This window comes from Danio rerio, chromosome 14, assembly GCF_049306965.1.
Source record: "Danio rerio strain Tuebingen ecotype United States chromosome 14, GRCz12tu, whole genome shotgun sequence".
Classification (NCBI taxonomy): Eukaryota; Metazoa; Chordata; class Actinopteri; order Cypriniformes; family Danionidae; genus Danio; species Danio rerio.
The window spans coordinates 2,261,961-2,280,000 of NC_133189.1; the positions used below are offsets into that span (position 1 = coordinate 2,261,961).

At 35.4% G+C, this 18,040-nt stretch overlaps 1 protein-coding gene across 5 annotated transcripts in view; it reads left to right on the forward strand.

The window, feature by feature from the left end:
* The window catches only part of diaph1 (diaphanous related formin 1), a 173,883-nt gene that overhangs the window by 67,822 nt on the left and 88,021 nt on the right, over positions 1-18,040 (forward strand). For 2 of the 5 annotated variants that reach the window (XM_073922445.1, XM_073922447.1), the window contains 3 exons: positions 428-970; positions 12,382-12,496; positions 12,985-13,231. In XM_073922445.1, the coding sequence (XP_073778546.1) occupies positions 428-970; positions 12,382-12,496; positions 12,985-13,124 (798 nt within the window). In that variant the 3' untranslated portion in view covers positions 13,125-13,231. Of the gene's footprint in view, positions 1-427; positions 971-12,381; positions 12,497-12,984; positions 13,232-18,040 lie in introns of those variants that run through there. The other 3 variants (XM_073922443.1, XM_073922444.1, XM_073922446.1) reach the window with 2 other exon arrangements.

The following is an 18,040-nucleotide window of genomic DNA, read 5'->3' on the forward strand; positions in this document are numbered from 1 at the left end:
GCAAAGAGAAAATAAATCAATGATTAGAGATGAGTTATTAAAACTATTATGATTAGAAATGTGCTGAAAAAAAAAAAACTTCTGTCTGTTAAACAGAAATTGGGGAAAAAATGAAAAGGAGGGCTAATAATTCAGGAAGGCTAATAATTCTGACTTCAACTGTATATCTTACTGTTGTTAAAGTAAATGTGATTTCAGTTGCTCTTCTCTTAGTAATGTCCATTTTTGCATTGAGTCTCAGACAGACCAAAGCCATTTATTCACCTCAGGCTGCTCGTACTTTTTTTGAAATACTCGCTAAATGTTACTAATACACTAAGTATTTGTTTTCCTATATCATCAATTTAAGAGAACCCCTTTCATTTCCGTTTAAATGCTTTCTTGTGATCGTTTTCCTCCTGTGAAATCTGTTATGTCCGTTCCCCAGATTGAGAAGCTGTCAAAAGATCTGAAAGAAGCCAAAGCGAAGGTCATCACTGTGCACGTGCCTGTGGCTCCACCCCCTCGTCCAGGTGAAGCCAGTCTGCCTACGCCTCCTCCACCTCTACCAGGACACACTGCGATGCCTCATCCTCCACCTCCCCCTCCTCTACCTGGAGGTCCTGGGTTCCCTCCTCCACCTCCTCCTCCTCCTCTACCCGGAGCAGCTGGAATGCCGCCTCCACCTCCACCTTTACCCGGAGCAGCCGGTTTTCCTCCTCCACCTCCGCCTCCTCCTCTTCCGGGTGGTCCTGGTCTTCCTCCTCCTCCACCTCCTTTACCTGGAGGTCCAGGCATGCCTCCGCCTCCTCCTCCTCCACCTGGGATGGCCGGTATGCCGCCTCCACCTCCTCCTATGGGGGGTCCCGGGATGCCTCCGCCGCCTCCGTTTGGAGGATGGGCTCCACCTGTTCCTCAGCTGCCCTTCGGACTACAGCCTAAAAAAGACTACAAGCCTGAGGTGCAGATGAAGAGGGCCAACTGGAGCAAGGTGTGTATGCTGCAGATCTACACCACACACCAGGACACCGGGTTTTTTTTAGATGTTAGTATCAGTATTGTTAGTTTTTAGGATATCTATTAGATAACCTGATTAAAAACAGATGAATAACATGTTACAGCGTGTGCAATGTTCACGCATAATTGCTGAACAATCAAAGCAAACTTTAAGTTGTGAATAATAATGATACAGTAAACCTCAAACTCTGTCAACAACACACATTTTGATCATCAAATCTGAGCTCTCAAGTAAAGGAACCGACCATTATTATTCAAATGCATACTGCAACATTACAAATCGTGAAGTTGAATGGCTGCATTACCCCCTATGCTAAAAAATCTTTCAGATGGGGAGCTGCTAGTGGAAGGGAGGGACAAAAAAAGAAACCAAAAAGCCACTCTGGCGACATCCTTACATCCTTTTTTGTTTACTATCTCCTCACTGCTGTTATGCAGCACTCATTTTCGCATGTGTGTTTCTGACCTGAAGTGACTAGTGTGAGCACATGGTTTCCTTTTTTATTATTTATTTATTTTTATACATTTTTATTTTATGTTTATGCATTTTAAATTTAATTATTTTGTTAAATTTTTATTAGCTGTTTTTTTATTTTATTAAATGTTTTATCATTTTTAATTTTTATTTATTTTGTATTTTATATTTAGTTTTATTCTCATTAATTGTTTTATTAGTTATTTTTATTTTATTTTTTAGACATTTTTATAATTTGTATTTTTTTATTCTTTATTTCATTTTTTATTTATCCTTTATGAACTATTTTTTTATTTATTTTTAGTTGTTTTTATCTTTTATATTTATCATTTTCAATTTTTGTTTTTATTTTTAATATCATTTATTTATTAGCTATTTATTTGTTTGTTTTTATTTGTATTATGTTTCATTTATTTTTAACTCATGTATTTATTTATTTATTTATTTATATATTTGTTATTATTATTATTTATTTAAATTTTTTTATTTAAGTTTTATTTTTTGTACATTTTTTTATCAGCTATTTTTTATTTTTTAATCATTTTTATTTATTTTTTTTATTTTTTTTTCATTACATTTTTTTATTAGCTATGTTTTATCTTTTTGTATTTTATTTATATAATTTTTTTATTTTTTATTAGATGTTTTTTATTTTAATTTTTTATTTATCATTTATTTTTATAATTTGTATTTATTTTTATTTCCTATAGTATTTTATTTTTCATAATTTTTATTTATTTATCTATTTTTTTATTATTGTATTATTTTCTATTTTATTTTTTGCTAGCTTTTTTTTTCGTTTACTTTTGTTTATATATATATATATATATATATATATATATATATATATATATATATATATATATATAAACATATATATATATATAAACATATATATATATATATATATATATATATATATATATATATATATACATACATATTGTTTTTTAGATTTAATTTAAAAAAATTTTGTATCATTTGTATTTTTTTATTATTTAATTATTTTATTTCCCAGTCAGTCACCTCCTCAGCATGAGCGTTATACTATTTGAAGCTTTTATCTACTCGCAAGGTAATGATTCTTTTCATGTTTCTGACCTTTTGCTTTTAACAAAAGTCCATTAGAAATGCATTGCAGCAGATGTGCTTTTTATGGAAATAAGCAGAAGTGTGAAATTAATCACACTCTTCACAGTTTTATGGGGGAAAAATAGATAGAAACGTCATTCAAAATTTACATAATATAAATTGTAAATTTATGAGAATTTCTGTGGAAGACATAAATATTACATTGAATTAAATTATAAAAACTATTGCCATTTGCCCAATCTGCATTTGTTAAAGCTATAGTACTGTACTAAAACTCCAGCAAGACAAGGATTTCAGAGGATCTTTACATTTTATTAACACAATTGCATAACCGATGCATTAAATATGATATCTGCAGAAACAAGCAGTAGCATGAAATACATTACAGGTAATTCATGCATAATAATTAGTTGTTGATTTATTATCTTCTTAACACATTCTAGCCAATGTGCATGAAACACAGACCTTCGTTTTCAGAAGTCTAGTTCAGTTTGGGTTTGTGTTTTGTGTTTGAAATGCATAAAAACACGCGGCTTTGTTGTTTTGGCATCTCTTTGTCTTTTGCAGCGTCTCATGCATGAAACGGTGCTCTGAAAACACGCTGCTCCAGTTAAAAGAAGTTCAGCTTTTCAAAACCATGTCTCCAGGCTTTGCATTTTTCTCACTCCACTACCCTACAACAACAACAAAACACATTTGAACAAAGCCTTTGTGTTCAGAAAACTGTTTTTCACGCAGAATAATTCTCAAAATAGGTAAATTTGGCCATTGTATAAAACAAAATGCAAAGAAAATGTTTAAAAACTGCTTCAAAATATTAATAGGTAAATGTCAATTAATATATATTATATTATATTATATTATATTATATTATATTATATTATATTATATTATATTATATTATATTATATATTATATTTAATTTTATTTTTTTATTTTTATTTTTATTTTATTTTATTTTATTTTATTTTATTTTATTTTATTTTATTTTATTTTATTTTATTTTATTTTATTTTATTTTATTTTATTTTATTTTATTTTATTTTATTTTATTTTATTAGAATTGTCCCTCTCCTGTGGTGTGTAATGTAATCGGCAGCACAAATGTCTTGATACCTCAGGCTGTTGATGTTGCAGATCTCCCCATACTGAATGTAATCCCAAACCATGACTTTTCCTTCACCAAACTTGACTGATTTCTGTGAGAATCTTGGGTTCCAGTAGGTCTTCTGCAGTATTTGTGATGGTTGAGATGCAGATCAACAGATGATTCAACAGAAAGATCCACCTTCTGCCACTTTTCCAAATGATCAACTAGACATCAAGTTATTATGCGTTGCTTTTACAACTGAGACTGGAGATACGCAAACCAACGAGAAAGCCCTGATAAAGCAGATTTTGGGTTTGGACTCATCCCATATCTCCCCGTCTCATCATCTATCCCATGTGCATCAGTGCATTATGGGTAACGGCGAGGCGTTGATCGCGAGCGGCTCCTCTCCTCTTCTGATCTGTGGTTCTCTCCATCCCTCCACAAGAGCAGAAACATCAAACCGGCTCCTGTCTCCTTTTAGCCTAAAGCTACTCTTTAATGGCTTCAGTGGAATTCATGAGTGTTTAGAGTCTCAGTGGTTCGGGCTCTTTGAGGATGGCGGTGAAATAGCTTTTTAATAAGCCTGTGTCTTTTGACTGTGTCTCTGAAAGATAATTAAATTGCTGGTAGAAAGGACAGCATTCTTTTGTAATTTAAATTAACATTTTTTTTCTTATTTCTTTTTTTTGGGGGGGCTGCGCTCTCATCCTCTTGTTATCTCTCTCTTTCTCTCTCTGGATAATTAGACGCTGCTGTATCATTAGAGGTTGTACCTTGTCTTCGTGTCCTAACCTCCTCCGCTTTACCCTTCTATATCTGCTCCTCTCTGATTTCTGCTGCGTTTCGCATTTATAGTGGAAACGGAGGTGAGGGTGTCGCACTTACATAAGCTGAATGCTAATTCTGTATGCAGATTCAGGCGTGAACGTAGCGCTGCACGATTAGGAGAAAGACAATTTAATTTCGATATTTCTGCTAGTATTGAGGTTTTAAAAAATTAATTTCTGCCATTTAAAATGCAATATTAATACTTAATAAAATCTGCACTATCGTTGTGTATGCTTTTATTTTTATTTCTTTTGTTGTTTTATCGCTCTTCGATTTTTATTGTACCGTGTACTTAAGTTGCCAGAATGTCACCTTTAACCAAAATGTATTATTATTATTATTATTATTATTATTATTATTATTATTATCAATATTATCATTATTATTATTATTGCTATATTATTATTATTATTATTATTATTATTATTGCTATATTATTATTATTATTATTATTATTATATTATCAATATTATCATTATTATTATCATTATTATTATTGCTATATTATTATTATTATTATTATTATTATTATATTATCAATATTATCATTATTATTATTGCTATATTATTATTATTATTATCATTTTTATTATTTTTGCTATATTATTATTATTATTATTGTTATCATTATTATTATTAATAATAATAAAAATATATTATCATAAACATTATTATTATTATTATTAGTACTATTATTATTATTAATAATAATAATATATTATCATAAACATTATTATTATTATTAGTACTATTATTATTATTAATAATAATAATAATAATATATTATCATAAACATTATTATTATTATTATCATTATCATTATATTAATATTATCATAATAATAATCATCAGCATTATTATTATTATTATTATTATTATTATTATTAATTTTTTGTATTATTATTATTATATTAATAAAAATATGTTATCATAAACATTTTTATTATTATATTATTGTTGTTGTTATTATTATTAATATATTATCATATACATTATTATTATTATTATTATTATTATTATCATTATCATTATATTAATATTATCATAATAATCATCATCAGCATTATTATTATTATTATTATTATTATTATTATTATTATTATTATTATTATTATTATTAATTTTTATTATTATTATTATTATTATTATTATTATTATTATTATTATATTAATAAAAATATGTTATCATAAACATTTTTATTATTATATTATTGTTGTTGTTATTATTATTAATATATTATCATATACATTATTATTATTATTAGTATTATCATTATCATCATCATTATTATTATTATTATTATTATTATTATTATTATTAATAATAACAATAATAATAATATTATTATTATATTATCCTTATTATCATTAGGGTGGCACGATTCTAGCAAAAACGTGAATCAGGATTTTTGATTTTTGCTTTCAGTAGTATAGCAATAAATGTCTCAGGCACACTCCTGATTTCGTCAATCTGGCAACCTGCGATTGCGTGTGTTTTGAACCAGGCGTGCAATAACTAGTTCAACCACTTGGTGTCAAACTTACATACTGCACCTTTGAGTTGAACATTACTAAATTGAATAATAATAATACATATTGTTTATAATGCACTTTTTTAAAACTCAAAGCGCTACAAGAAATACAAAACGCAGAGAATTACAAGCTTGCAGAAAAATCCAGAAACAAGCCAAAAAGTCACTCCTCAATAATCAACAAAACAATAAATAAGCAAAATGTTAATTGCTTAAAAGTGACAGTGAAAATCACAATGCTTTGCTAAAAAGACGTGTATTAAGAAGCTTCTTAAAGCAATCCAGTGAAACAGCATTCCTGATAATTGTGGGTAATGCATTCCATAATTTAGGCGCACAGTAACTTTCTATTCACTTGTTCTGTTGCAGCAAATACTGAAGATTTAAAGTATCATCACATGTCCCAGCCTCTTTCAGTATCTAATTTTTATTTTACTTTACATAAATATATAATTATCTCTATATACAAGTATGGAAGTGGCAAAAGATGTAATAGGACTTGTGATTTCAGCTTTGGATGGTGTATTTAATTCATTTCTCTTATTGAATCCCATCATTGATTCATCCGTTTCAGTGAGTCATGCAAGACTCTCATTCCTGCTTAATAATATTCCTTTTCCTTGCTGTGAGTTATTGCGTTTGTGCATTTAAATGAACACATTAAATATTCTTCCTTGTTCTCATTAGGTCAGAAAGAGTGTGGAAAACATGCCTCGATTATTTTCCTCTCAAATTTGACTGCATTTTCATTCACGCATTAATGATTTTGAATCTAATTGCACGCAGTGGCTGCTGGCCGAAATAATTAGCATTGAAATATATGTTTTAATACATTTCATAAGTTTAGAGTTAGTGGAAAATGCTTTTGAAAGTCTCTTCTGCTCACCAAGACAATGTACACTTTATTAGGTGCAACTGTCCCACTGCAAATTTCTAATCAGCCAATCACATGGCAGCAACTCATTTAGGCATGTAGACATGGTCAAGACGATCTGCTGCAGTTCAAACTGTGCATCAGAATGGGGAAGAAAGAGGATTTAAGTGACTTTGAGCGTGGCATGGTTGTTGATGACAGACGGGCTGCTCTGAGTATTTCAGAAACTGCTGATCTACTGGGATTTTCATGCACAACCATCTCTAGGATTACAGAGAATGAGAGGAAAAAGAGGAAATATACAGTGAGCGGCAGTTCTGTGGGTGCAAATGCCTTGTTGATGCCAGAGGTCAGAGGAGAATGGCCAGACTGGTTCCAGCTGATAGAAAGGCAACAGTAACTCAGATAAGCACTCGTTACAACCGAGCTCTGCAGAAGAGCATCTCTGAACACACAACACGTCCAACCTTGAGGCGGATGGGCTACAGCAGCAGAAGAGCACACCGGGTGCCGCTCCTGTCAGCTAAGAACAGGAAACTGAGGCTACAATTCACACAGACTCACCAAAACTGGACCATAGAAGATTGGAGAAACGTTGCTGCTCTGATGAGTCTCCATTTCTGCTGGCACATTCAGATGATCGAGTCAGAGTTTGGCCCCAACAACATGAAAGCATGGATCCATCCTGCCTTGTATCAGCGGTTCAGGCTGGTGGTGGTGGTGTAATGGTGTGGGGGAGATTTTCTTGGCACACTTTGGGTCCATTAGTACCATTTGAGCATCAACGCCACAGCCTACCTGAGTATTGCTGCTGACCATGTCCATCCCTTTATGAGCACAGTGTCTCCATCTTCTGATGGCTACTTCCAGCAGGATAACACACCATGTCATAAAGCTCAATCATCTCAGACTGGTTTCTCGAACATGACAATGAGTTCACTGTACTCAAATGGCCTCCACAGTCACCAGCTCTCAATCCAATAGAGCAGCTTTGGGATGTGGTGGAACGGGAGATTGGCATCATGCATATGCAGCTGACAAATCTGCAGCAAATGCGTGATGCTATCATGCTAATATGGAACAAAATCTCTGAGGAATATTTCCAGTTGCTTGTTAAATCTCTGCCAGAAAGGATTAAGGCAGTTCTCAAGGCAAAATGGGGTCCAACCCGGTACTAATAAGTTGTACCTAATAAAGTGGCCGGTGAGTGTACGTGATTAAAAATGCAGTAAAACAGTAATAGATATTGAAATTTATATAATAAATGACTGGTTTCTATTTAATTATAGTTTAATATACAGGGTGGGCCATTTAAATGGATACACCTTAATAAACTTGTTGGGAATTTCACTAGAAAAACAATGGTGTGCTTGGCTTTAAACATGACTTTATTCTTTCATGAGTTATTTACAAGCCCCCTCACTTATACTAATGTGCCACAAACAGGACGTTAATATCACCAACCATTCCCATTTTATTAAGGTGTGTCCATATACAGTTGAATTCAAAATGATTAGCCCCCTTTTGATTTTATTTAATTTTTTTAAGTATTTCCTAAATTATTTTTAACAAAGTAATGAAATTTTCACTGTATGTCTGATAATATTTTTTCTTCTGGAGAAAGTCTTATTTGTTTTATTTAGGCTAGAATAAAAGCAGTTATTAATTTTTTAAAAAACATTTTTGGGACAAAATTATTAGCCCCTTTAAGCTATTTTTTTTTTTTGATAGCATAAAAAACCATCGTTATAGATTAACTTGCCTAATTACCCTAACCTGCCTAGTTCACCTTATTAACCTAGTTAAGCCTTTAAATGTCACTTTAAGCTGTATAGAAGTGTCTTGAAAAATACCAAGTAAAATATTATTTACTGTCATCATGGCAAAGATACAATAAATCTGTTATCAGAAATAAGTTTTTAAAACTATTATGCTTAGAAATGTGCTGAAACAATCTTCCCTCCATTAAACAGAAATTGGTGAAAAAAATAAACAGGGGTGATAATAATTCAGCGGGGCTAATAATTCTGATTTCAACTGTAAATGGCCCACCCTAATGCATTTCTTGGATTGATTTTAATATGCTGATTTGTGCTGATTTTGATGGGGAAAAAATCAAAAACAGCATCTTTTTAATATAGAAATCATTTAAATCAGTAAAAAATGAACAATTTAATGCATCTTTGTTGAGTAGAAATATTACCTTCTCAGCTTGCTGACCCCAGTAATTCATACAGTAGTGTACATAAATATATATATAAAAAAGTATATTAGAAACTCCGTTAGAGAACCGAGCTGCAGGATTATAAAGACAGAATGATAGACTTTTTGCAAAGTGCGTTAACAATGGGAGAACGAGATGAGGAGAGAATTACAGATTTATTTTTTATGTCCGTCCATCCCAGCGTGCATTGGGACTGTCGTCTTTCTTTCCCTTTGTGTGTAAAATCAGGATCCGTTTTAATGAGTTTCCCCCTCTTTTATTCTGTCTCTATTATCATATTCTTGTCTTCCTCTAATCCCTGTTCTACATTTCTCATTCTGTCTTTGCTGGCTGTCTGAAGGCGGTGCTGATATCCTGACAGCCTGTTCGCTGCTGTTAAACTCGTTTCGCTCCCAAGACTTGCAGCGTTTTTCTTCTGTGTAAATGAGGTTATGCGTTGAGACTGTGAGAAAGCGTTCGCTGGCGTTTCATCTTCTCGAACGGGGGTAAAAATTAAGCCCCTGATCTCCGAATGGCAATCTACGCTCCATTAGTCAGTTCCGGCGTCCATAAACGATAGAGAACCGCACTTGAAGCGTATGATCGTATCAGCGGCGGCTACATAATGGTATTGTCCAGACACCAGGGCTGAGTTAAAGCGATAATCCGGTCGAGGCTGAGCGCAACTCGTGTTTTACCGTGATTGAGGGATGTTTTTAGGCGCATTAGTGAATTAACGAGATTAATCACTCTAAGATGGTCCTCCATCAAGTTCCATTAGATCAACCGTGGAGTGTTTGTGGTGTGCAAACAACACACTGCTTTAATATAGACTTCAACTTGTGTGTTATAGGTGTGTGTGTGTGTGTGTCAGATAAATTGGATCTGCTGCCAGTGTGACTCTTGCATTCATGGAGAAATGAATGAATGATTTAATGAATGAATGAATAGATGGACAGATAAAATGTTGGATAGATGGATAGAAGAATGAAGGGATAAATATATGAATATAGGATAAACTAGATGGATTGATTGAATAAATGAATGAATGAATGAACGGATGGGCATATAAAAGGTTGGATAGATGGATAGAATGACGAGATGAATGTATGAATGAATGAATGAATGAATGAATGAATGAATGAATAGTCATGGGTGGATGAATTAAAAAAAAATGAAATGGAAAGAAAAAGGATTTCTGAATGAATGGTTGGATGGACATGGATAGATGAATGAATTAATGAATGGATGAGTAAATGAATAGTCATGGGGGGAATGAATTAAAAAAATGAAATGGAGAGAAAAAAGGATTTACGGATGAATGGTTAGATGAATGAATGAATGAATGAATGAATGATCATGGGTGGATGGATAAAAAAATGAAATGGAAAGAAAAAAAGGATTTACAGATGAATGGTTGAATGAATGAATGAATTATCATGGGTGGATGGATAAAAAATGAAATGGAAAGAAAAAAGGATTTACGGATGAATGGTTGAATGAATGAATGAATGAATGATCATGGGTGGATGGATAAAAAAATGAAATGGAAAGAAGGGATTTATGTATGAATGGTTGGATGGACATGAATAGATGAATGGATGAAAGAATTAATTAATGGATGAGTAGATAAATAGTCATGGGTGGATGAATAAAAAAATGAAATGGAAAAAGAATTTATGTATAATGGTTGGATAGATGAATGAATGAATGATTAAATGAATGAATGAATGAATAGCCATGGGTGGATGATTTAAAAAAAATGAAATGGAAAGAAAGGATTTATGTATGAATTGGATGGACATGGATAGATGAATGAATGAAAGAATTAATGAATGGATGAGTAGATAAATAATCATGAATGAATGAATGAATGAATAGTCATGGGGGATGAATTAAAAAAATGAAATGGAAAGAACAAGGATTTACGAATGAATGGTTGGATAGATGAAGGAATGAGTAGATGAATAGTCATGGGTGGATGAATTAAAAAAAACTAAACGGAAAGAAAAAAGGATTTATGGATGAATGGTTGTATGGACATGGATGAATGAATGAATGAATGAGTAGATGAATTGTCATGGGTGGATGAATTAAAAAATTAAATGGAAAGAAAAAGGATTTATGGATGAATGGTTGTATGAAAATGAATGAATGAATGAATGAATGAATGAATGAATGAATGCAGGAGTAGATGAATAGTCATGGGTGGATGAATTAAAAAATTAAATGGAAAGAAAAAGGATTTATGGATGAATGGTTGTATGAAAATGAATGAATGAAGGAATGAATGAATGAATGAATGAGTAGATGAATAGTCATGGGTGGATGAATTAAAAAATTAAATGGAAAGAAAAAGGATTTATGGATGAATGGTTGTATGAAAATGAATGAATGAATGAATGAATGCATGAATGAATGCATGAGTAGATGAATAGTCATGGGTGGATGAATTAAAAAATTAAATGAAAAGAAAAAGGATTTATGGATGAATGGTTGTATGAGAATGAATGAATGAATGAATGGAAAAAGACACAAATTAACATATAAACATTCATAAAATAGATGAATGTATGATAAACTGCATGGATTGATGGATGAATTAGAAGGACAAATATGTAGAATGAATGAATGAATGAACGGACGGAATAGTTGTATAGTGGTTGAATGAATAGACAAGCAGATTGATGAATAAAAGAAAATGTTCGAGGATGAATGGAAGGAAGGATATTTGTAAGGATGGATGAATGAATGAATGGTGGATGGTTGTATTGAAGGTTAGCTGGATGGGAGAATGGCAGGATAAATTAATAATGAATAGACCCATGGATGGATGGATAAACTAATAAATAGATAAACAAATGGATGAATACGTAGATTGGAAGCATGGATGGATGAAAGGATGAATAGATGATTGTTGCTTGTATATGAATGGGTTGGTTGAATGGATAAAAAGGTGGATTAGTGAATGGATGAATGAATGATAAATAGATGAGTGTGTGAATGATTGAATGAATGCATGAATAGATGGATGGATTAAAGAAAGCAGGAATGGACGCATAAAGCAATAGATGAATAAAGTCAAATAAATGTCAATCTGAAATATTATTTATCAAAATTAAAGTAGAAGGAAATGTTTATAAATGGATGAATGAATGAACCCATGGATGATTGAATAAGGAGAGGAAGCCGCTGGATATATACACACTTGGATGGGATTGATTGAATGGTGGATGTAAAGATGGAGGAATGGAGTGATGAAGAGTTTGTGCTGTTTGTTCTTCACAGATCTCACCGGAGGATCTCTCTGAAGGCAGCTTCTGGGTGAAGGCCAAGGAGGACCGATACGAGGACAAAGAGCTCTTCGCCAAACTCACACTCGCCTTCTCCACACAGACCAAGAGTGAGTCCAGCTGCTCACACACACACACATGCAATATAACACACACCAACCATCACACACAAAATCATCTTCTCACACACACTCACATACACCGTCACGAATACTCATACCATCACACACACACACGCACCATCAGATGCATCATCATCACACACACATGCTCACTCACATACACACCATCTTACATAAACAGACGCACGCAGACCAACACCACACAATGCATCTTCATACACAGACACACACCATAACAACCATCTCACACACACCATTACACAGTCACACACTCAACATCACACTTACACATACACCATTACACACACACATACAACATCACACACACACACATACATTACACATAGACACACGAACCATCATGCACATGCATACACCATCACATACACACTCACACAAACATCATACACACAGAAAGAGATGATCACACATTAAACATGTCTCTCTTTCTCCTCTATCTGTCTCACTCAACACAGCCTCCAAAGGTAAGACACACCCCTCGCTTTCTGCTCGCGCATTTGTGCAGTTTTGTGTATATGTGTGTGTGTGTGTGGAGCTGAAGACGGGGATGGGAAGACATAACTGTCATCTCAGTGTAGAGCACAACATCAGATGACAATGACAGACATAAGTGTGTGTGTGTGTGTGTGTGTGTGTGTGTGTGTGTGTGTGTGTGTGTGTGTGTGTGTGTGTGTGTGTGTCTGCAAACCAAAAGTATTGACTAAAAAAATGCAAAAACCTTGTAGTAAAGTGAAAGTAAACAGCGATCTTGATTATTTTGTAAATATTCATATGCAGTTATAATTACTAAAATAGTGAATAAATAATTTTTAACATTAATCCTCTATTTGCTGACATTTGATGAAAATATTGTGTTTTAATATAATTTGGTTACATTTTATTTAATGAATTGCCGTTCACTGATCATTTAGTTTTACACTCAATGGCCACTTTATTAGGTACACCTTACTAGAACTGGGTTGGACCCCTTTTTGCCTTCAGAACTGTACTGGAAATATTCCTCAGAGATTTTGCACTGTTGACAAGATAGCATCATATAGATACTTCAGATTTGAACATGATGCCGATCTCCCATTCCACCACATCCCAAAGATGCTCTATTGGATTGAGATCTGGTGACTGTGGAGGCCATTTGAGTACAGTGAACTCATTGTCATGTTCAAGAAACCAGTCTGAGATGATTCAGGCTTTATGACATGCTGTGTTATCCTGCTGGAAGTAGCCATCAGAAGATGGAGACACTGTGCTCATAAAGGGATGGACATGGTCAGCAGCAATACTCAGGTAGGCTGTGGCGTTGATGCTCAATTGGTACTAATGGACCCAAAGAAAATCTCCCCCACAACATTACACCAATACCACCAGCCTGAACCGCTGATACAAGGCAGGATGGATCCATGCTTTCATGTTGTTGAGGCCCAATTCTGACCCGATCATCCGAATGTGTCAGCAGAAATGGAGACTCATCAGAGCAGCAACGTTTCTCCAATCTTCTATTGTCCAGTTTTGGTGAGCCTGTGTGAATTGTAGCCTCAGTTTCCTGTTCTTAGCTGACAGGAGCGGCACCCGGTGTGCTCTTCTGCTGCTGTAGCCCATCCGCCTCAAGGTTGTACGTGTTGTGTGTTCAGAGATGCTCTTCTGCAGAGCTCGGTTGTAACGAGTTACTGTTGCCTTTCTATCAGCTGGAACCAGTCTGGCCATTCTCCTTTGACCTCCGGCATCAACAAGGCATTTGCGCCCACAGAACTGCCGCTCACTGGATATTTCCTCTTATTCAGACTATATTATGTAAACCCTAGAGATGGTTGTGCATGAAAATCCCAGTAGATCAGCAGTTTCTGAAATACTCAGAGCAGCCGTCTGGCACCAACACCCATGCCACGTTCAAAGTCACTTAAATCCCCTTTCTTCCCCATTCTGATGCTCGCTTTGAACTGCTTGACCATGTCTACATGCCCAAATGCTTTGAGTTGCTGCCATGTGATTGGCTGATTAGAAGTTTGCATTAACAAGCAGTTGGACAGGTGTACCTAATAAAGTGGCCGGTGAGTGTACTTCTGTTTAGTTTTATTGCATTACGCCACTCATTCATTGTAAAATCAAATACTTAATATTACCTCATGATTTTAACGTGTTTAAATTATGCAAATCAGCATTTTTGCACTGCTGTTCTAATAGATGTTGATGATAAATGTGTTTAATAGTTGCAAAAAACAAAACAAACATTGCAAAATAACCTTCAAATGCATGCAAAAGATAGTAGTAGTTGTTTTTTTTTTCCTCCATCAAAATATTGTTTCATATATTCAGTGATGAAGTGTGACCCGTGTTGTAGAAAAGTTTCATGCATTTCACCCGGATGTCATATTTTCGGTCACTGTATGCAAAAAGCATCCTCATGAATTAGAAATGAGCGAGAAGCAAGTGTCAGTGTGTGTGTGTGTGTGTGTTTGTGTGTGTGTTTTCTGCCACCTGCTCTTTGTCCTCCATGACTGGCCTTTATAGTGTTATTGCATATTTATATCTGATAGCATATACAGCACAGTCCACTTTAACAAGCTGTGAGAGTGTGTGTGTGTGTGTGTGGCTTTGCCCTTCAGCAAATGACCTTCAATAGTGTGATGTTGTCATGCGTTCGCCGCGCTCTCTCTCTCACACACACATATACACACGCATAAGCACACACACACTGTTTTCTGTTTTGAATATGGAAAACGAAACCTTGAAATGTCATCTTTGGCAGCTGTTTTCATAAGGACCACCTGAGCTGTGTGTGTGTGTGTGTGTGTGTGTGTGTGTGTGTGTGTGTGTGTGTGTGTGTGTGTGTGTGTGTCCAGCTGTCTGAGTTGATGTAGGATAACCTTTTCTGATATCTGACTGTAAATGAATGCTGCCCTTTTCAGATCTTCCATCTGTCCGATCCTGTCCGTAAAACATGAGCGTCTGTGTGTGTGTGTGTGTGTGTGTTTGTCCTTGAGCAGGACTGTGTTATTCTCCTCTCTCTCTTTCTCTCTCTCTCTCTCTCTCTCTCTTTCTCCTCCGGTCATCTCACTCTCTCCAACCAAGCGAGAGGACGCCACCGACAGGCAGGTCTGACCTCTGACCTGTGCTGCCGGTGAGGTCGCGGGTCAGTGACCTCTCCAGTCAGGTCCCGCTGATGATTGTTGATGTAATTGGACAGGACCTGGAGCACATCATCTTCTGTGGGTGTTTGCTTCATCGCTGATGCTGCTGTTGCTCATTCTCAGTTGAAGAGACTTGAAGACGCTTTCCGTTTTCGGTACACGCTCGCACAGAAAGTGTGTGAAGCCATTTTGAAGCCCTCGCTGGTTCCGGACGCTCTTACTTGCCCTTTTTAAAGTCGACACATTAGTGAAGCGTGTTAAAATACAGTCAGAATTATCCTATCATTTAAAGATGACCGATTTTCACAAGATGTCAAATAAGTCTCTGATGTCCCCCGAGTGTGTGTGTAGGGAAGTTTCAGCTCAAATTACCACACAGACAATGTTTTAAATCTGCTTGAAACTCACCCTTGTAGGCTTTGACTCAAATTAAGTCGTTTTGGTGACTGTCGCTTTAAATTCAAATGAGAAATGAGAAGAGGGCGGAGCTGCAAATGTTTATGTGTCAGCATAGTGGCAGATCCAATACAGCTGTGGTCCCTAATCTTTTTATTACTGCGGACTGGTCAAAGCTGGACAAATGTGCCGCAGCCCGGGGGTGGGGAATGAGGGGGGGTGATGTTTGTAGATTGATAGGTGACCTTCAATAGTTTTCTCAGAGGATGACAAGCTGACAAAACATCGGTGCAGCTCTGATACCATAGATATATACACTAGATGTCGCCTGGCCTATTGTTGTCTATTGGACGGAATGCGTCAATAGCGCCGCCATCTTGCTACAGGGTAGCGCTCCTTTGAAATGAATGCGGGAACAAGGTACAGTGGAGGACTGTGGTCATCCAAAGCCTGAGATATACACATATACACATATATCTGTGATCGGGAGTTTTCCTGGATGTTAGTATGTAATTTGTTTTTTCTAATTACGAAAATTATAATTTTACATCACTTTTCTACATTGATGGATCAGTGATCGCACGGGCATTCCTGACCAAAAGCTTGTGTTTGTGTGTACAGAAATGTACTATTCACCCTCCCTGTTAATCTTGATCTAATCATGTCCTGAAACACAGCTCCTCTCCTGCTTTCACTGCTCATACTGACGGAGGGAGCGATTCGTTTGTGAATGAATCCCCCGAATGACTCTTTCACTAACGTTAGCCGACAATAATACAAGTTTCTGGCAGCGCAGCATCTCGTTGTCATGCTTATTTTGCCTTGTTTGCTGATTTTATTCAACAAAACTAGCATAAGCAGAGTGTTTAGTGCGAGTTGGAGCTGCTTTGCCGTATGGTGAATGCAGTAAGTGACTGTATTATCATCAATAACGTTACCTGATTAGCACAAAAGAACATACAAAAACAGAAAAAAACTTAATCTTACCTATGAAATGTTCTGCCTTTGTGCTTTGTTTTCTTTGTTTGCTCGTTACTACACTCGTACACAGCGCTAAAGTCCCACATCTTCATGTAATAACACTGTCTTGACTAGTGCTGTTGAATGACATTTGTCCTGGGAGCACTGTACCAATATGGCGGCGCTATTGACGCATGCTCAGGGTCCCTATGCGATATCTAGTGTATATATCTATGCTCTGATACAAGCAACAGAGTCTGATATAATAACACTTGTGTTTCGTTCCTTCATTATTCATCTCTTGATTGAATCATTTCAGTCAGCGATTCAGCGAATCAGCTGTTTTGAACGAATCACTTGAATCAACAATGCTGCAAGCATCTCATTAAAACAGCCACTTACCTCCACTTACTTGTGTTGTAGTAAAATATTTGTTCGTTACAGGCCTAAACCAGGCAAAATCAGCACAAAAACACAGATACAGCAACATTGTCATTATCGAAAGCTCCACCAAAATAACAAAGTACTTTTTATTTAATCAGTATCACACTGCCGAGACAAAAGCTAGTGTAGAAACGCATAGATTCTGAGAGAGCACATAGACACAGCCTGGTGCACACATGTCGGTGTGTTTTGCGCGGGCAATCACTGCTCCATTTCAGTGGAGAATATCAAAAAATGTAGATTGCTTTCCCTGATCGCATTTATAGGAGCACGTGAAGGTGAGAGTGCATTTCTGAGACACTTTTAAGGAGGCTGTGCGAGTTTGATGACTGAACCTGCCCAATTACACACACACACACACACACACACAGACTGATGGTTTTAAAGTCTGCAGATGGAGGACGCTTTTATTTTCCTGCAATTTTCCCTCCTCGTCTGCGTGCAGATGCGAGCTGGACTTGTATCACGTGTATGTGTATGTGTGTGTGTGTGTGTGTGTGTGTTATTGATTTGCTTTTCTCTGTGTGTCTTTGAATGTCTCGCTGGCGGCCTGCTTTTGCCCGTCTCCACAGAGAGCAGCGAGTCT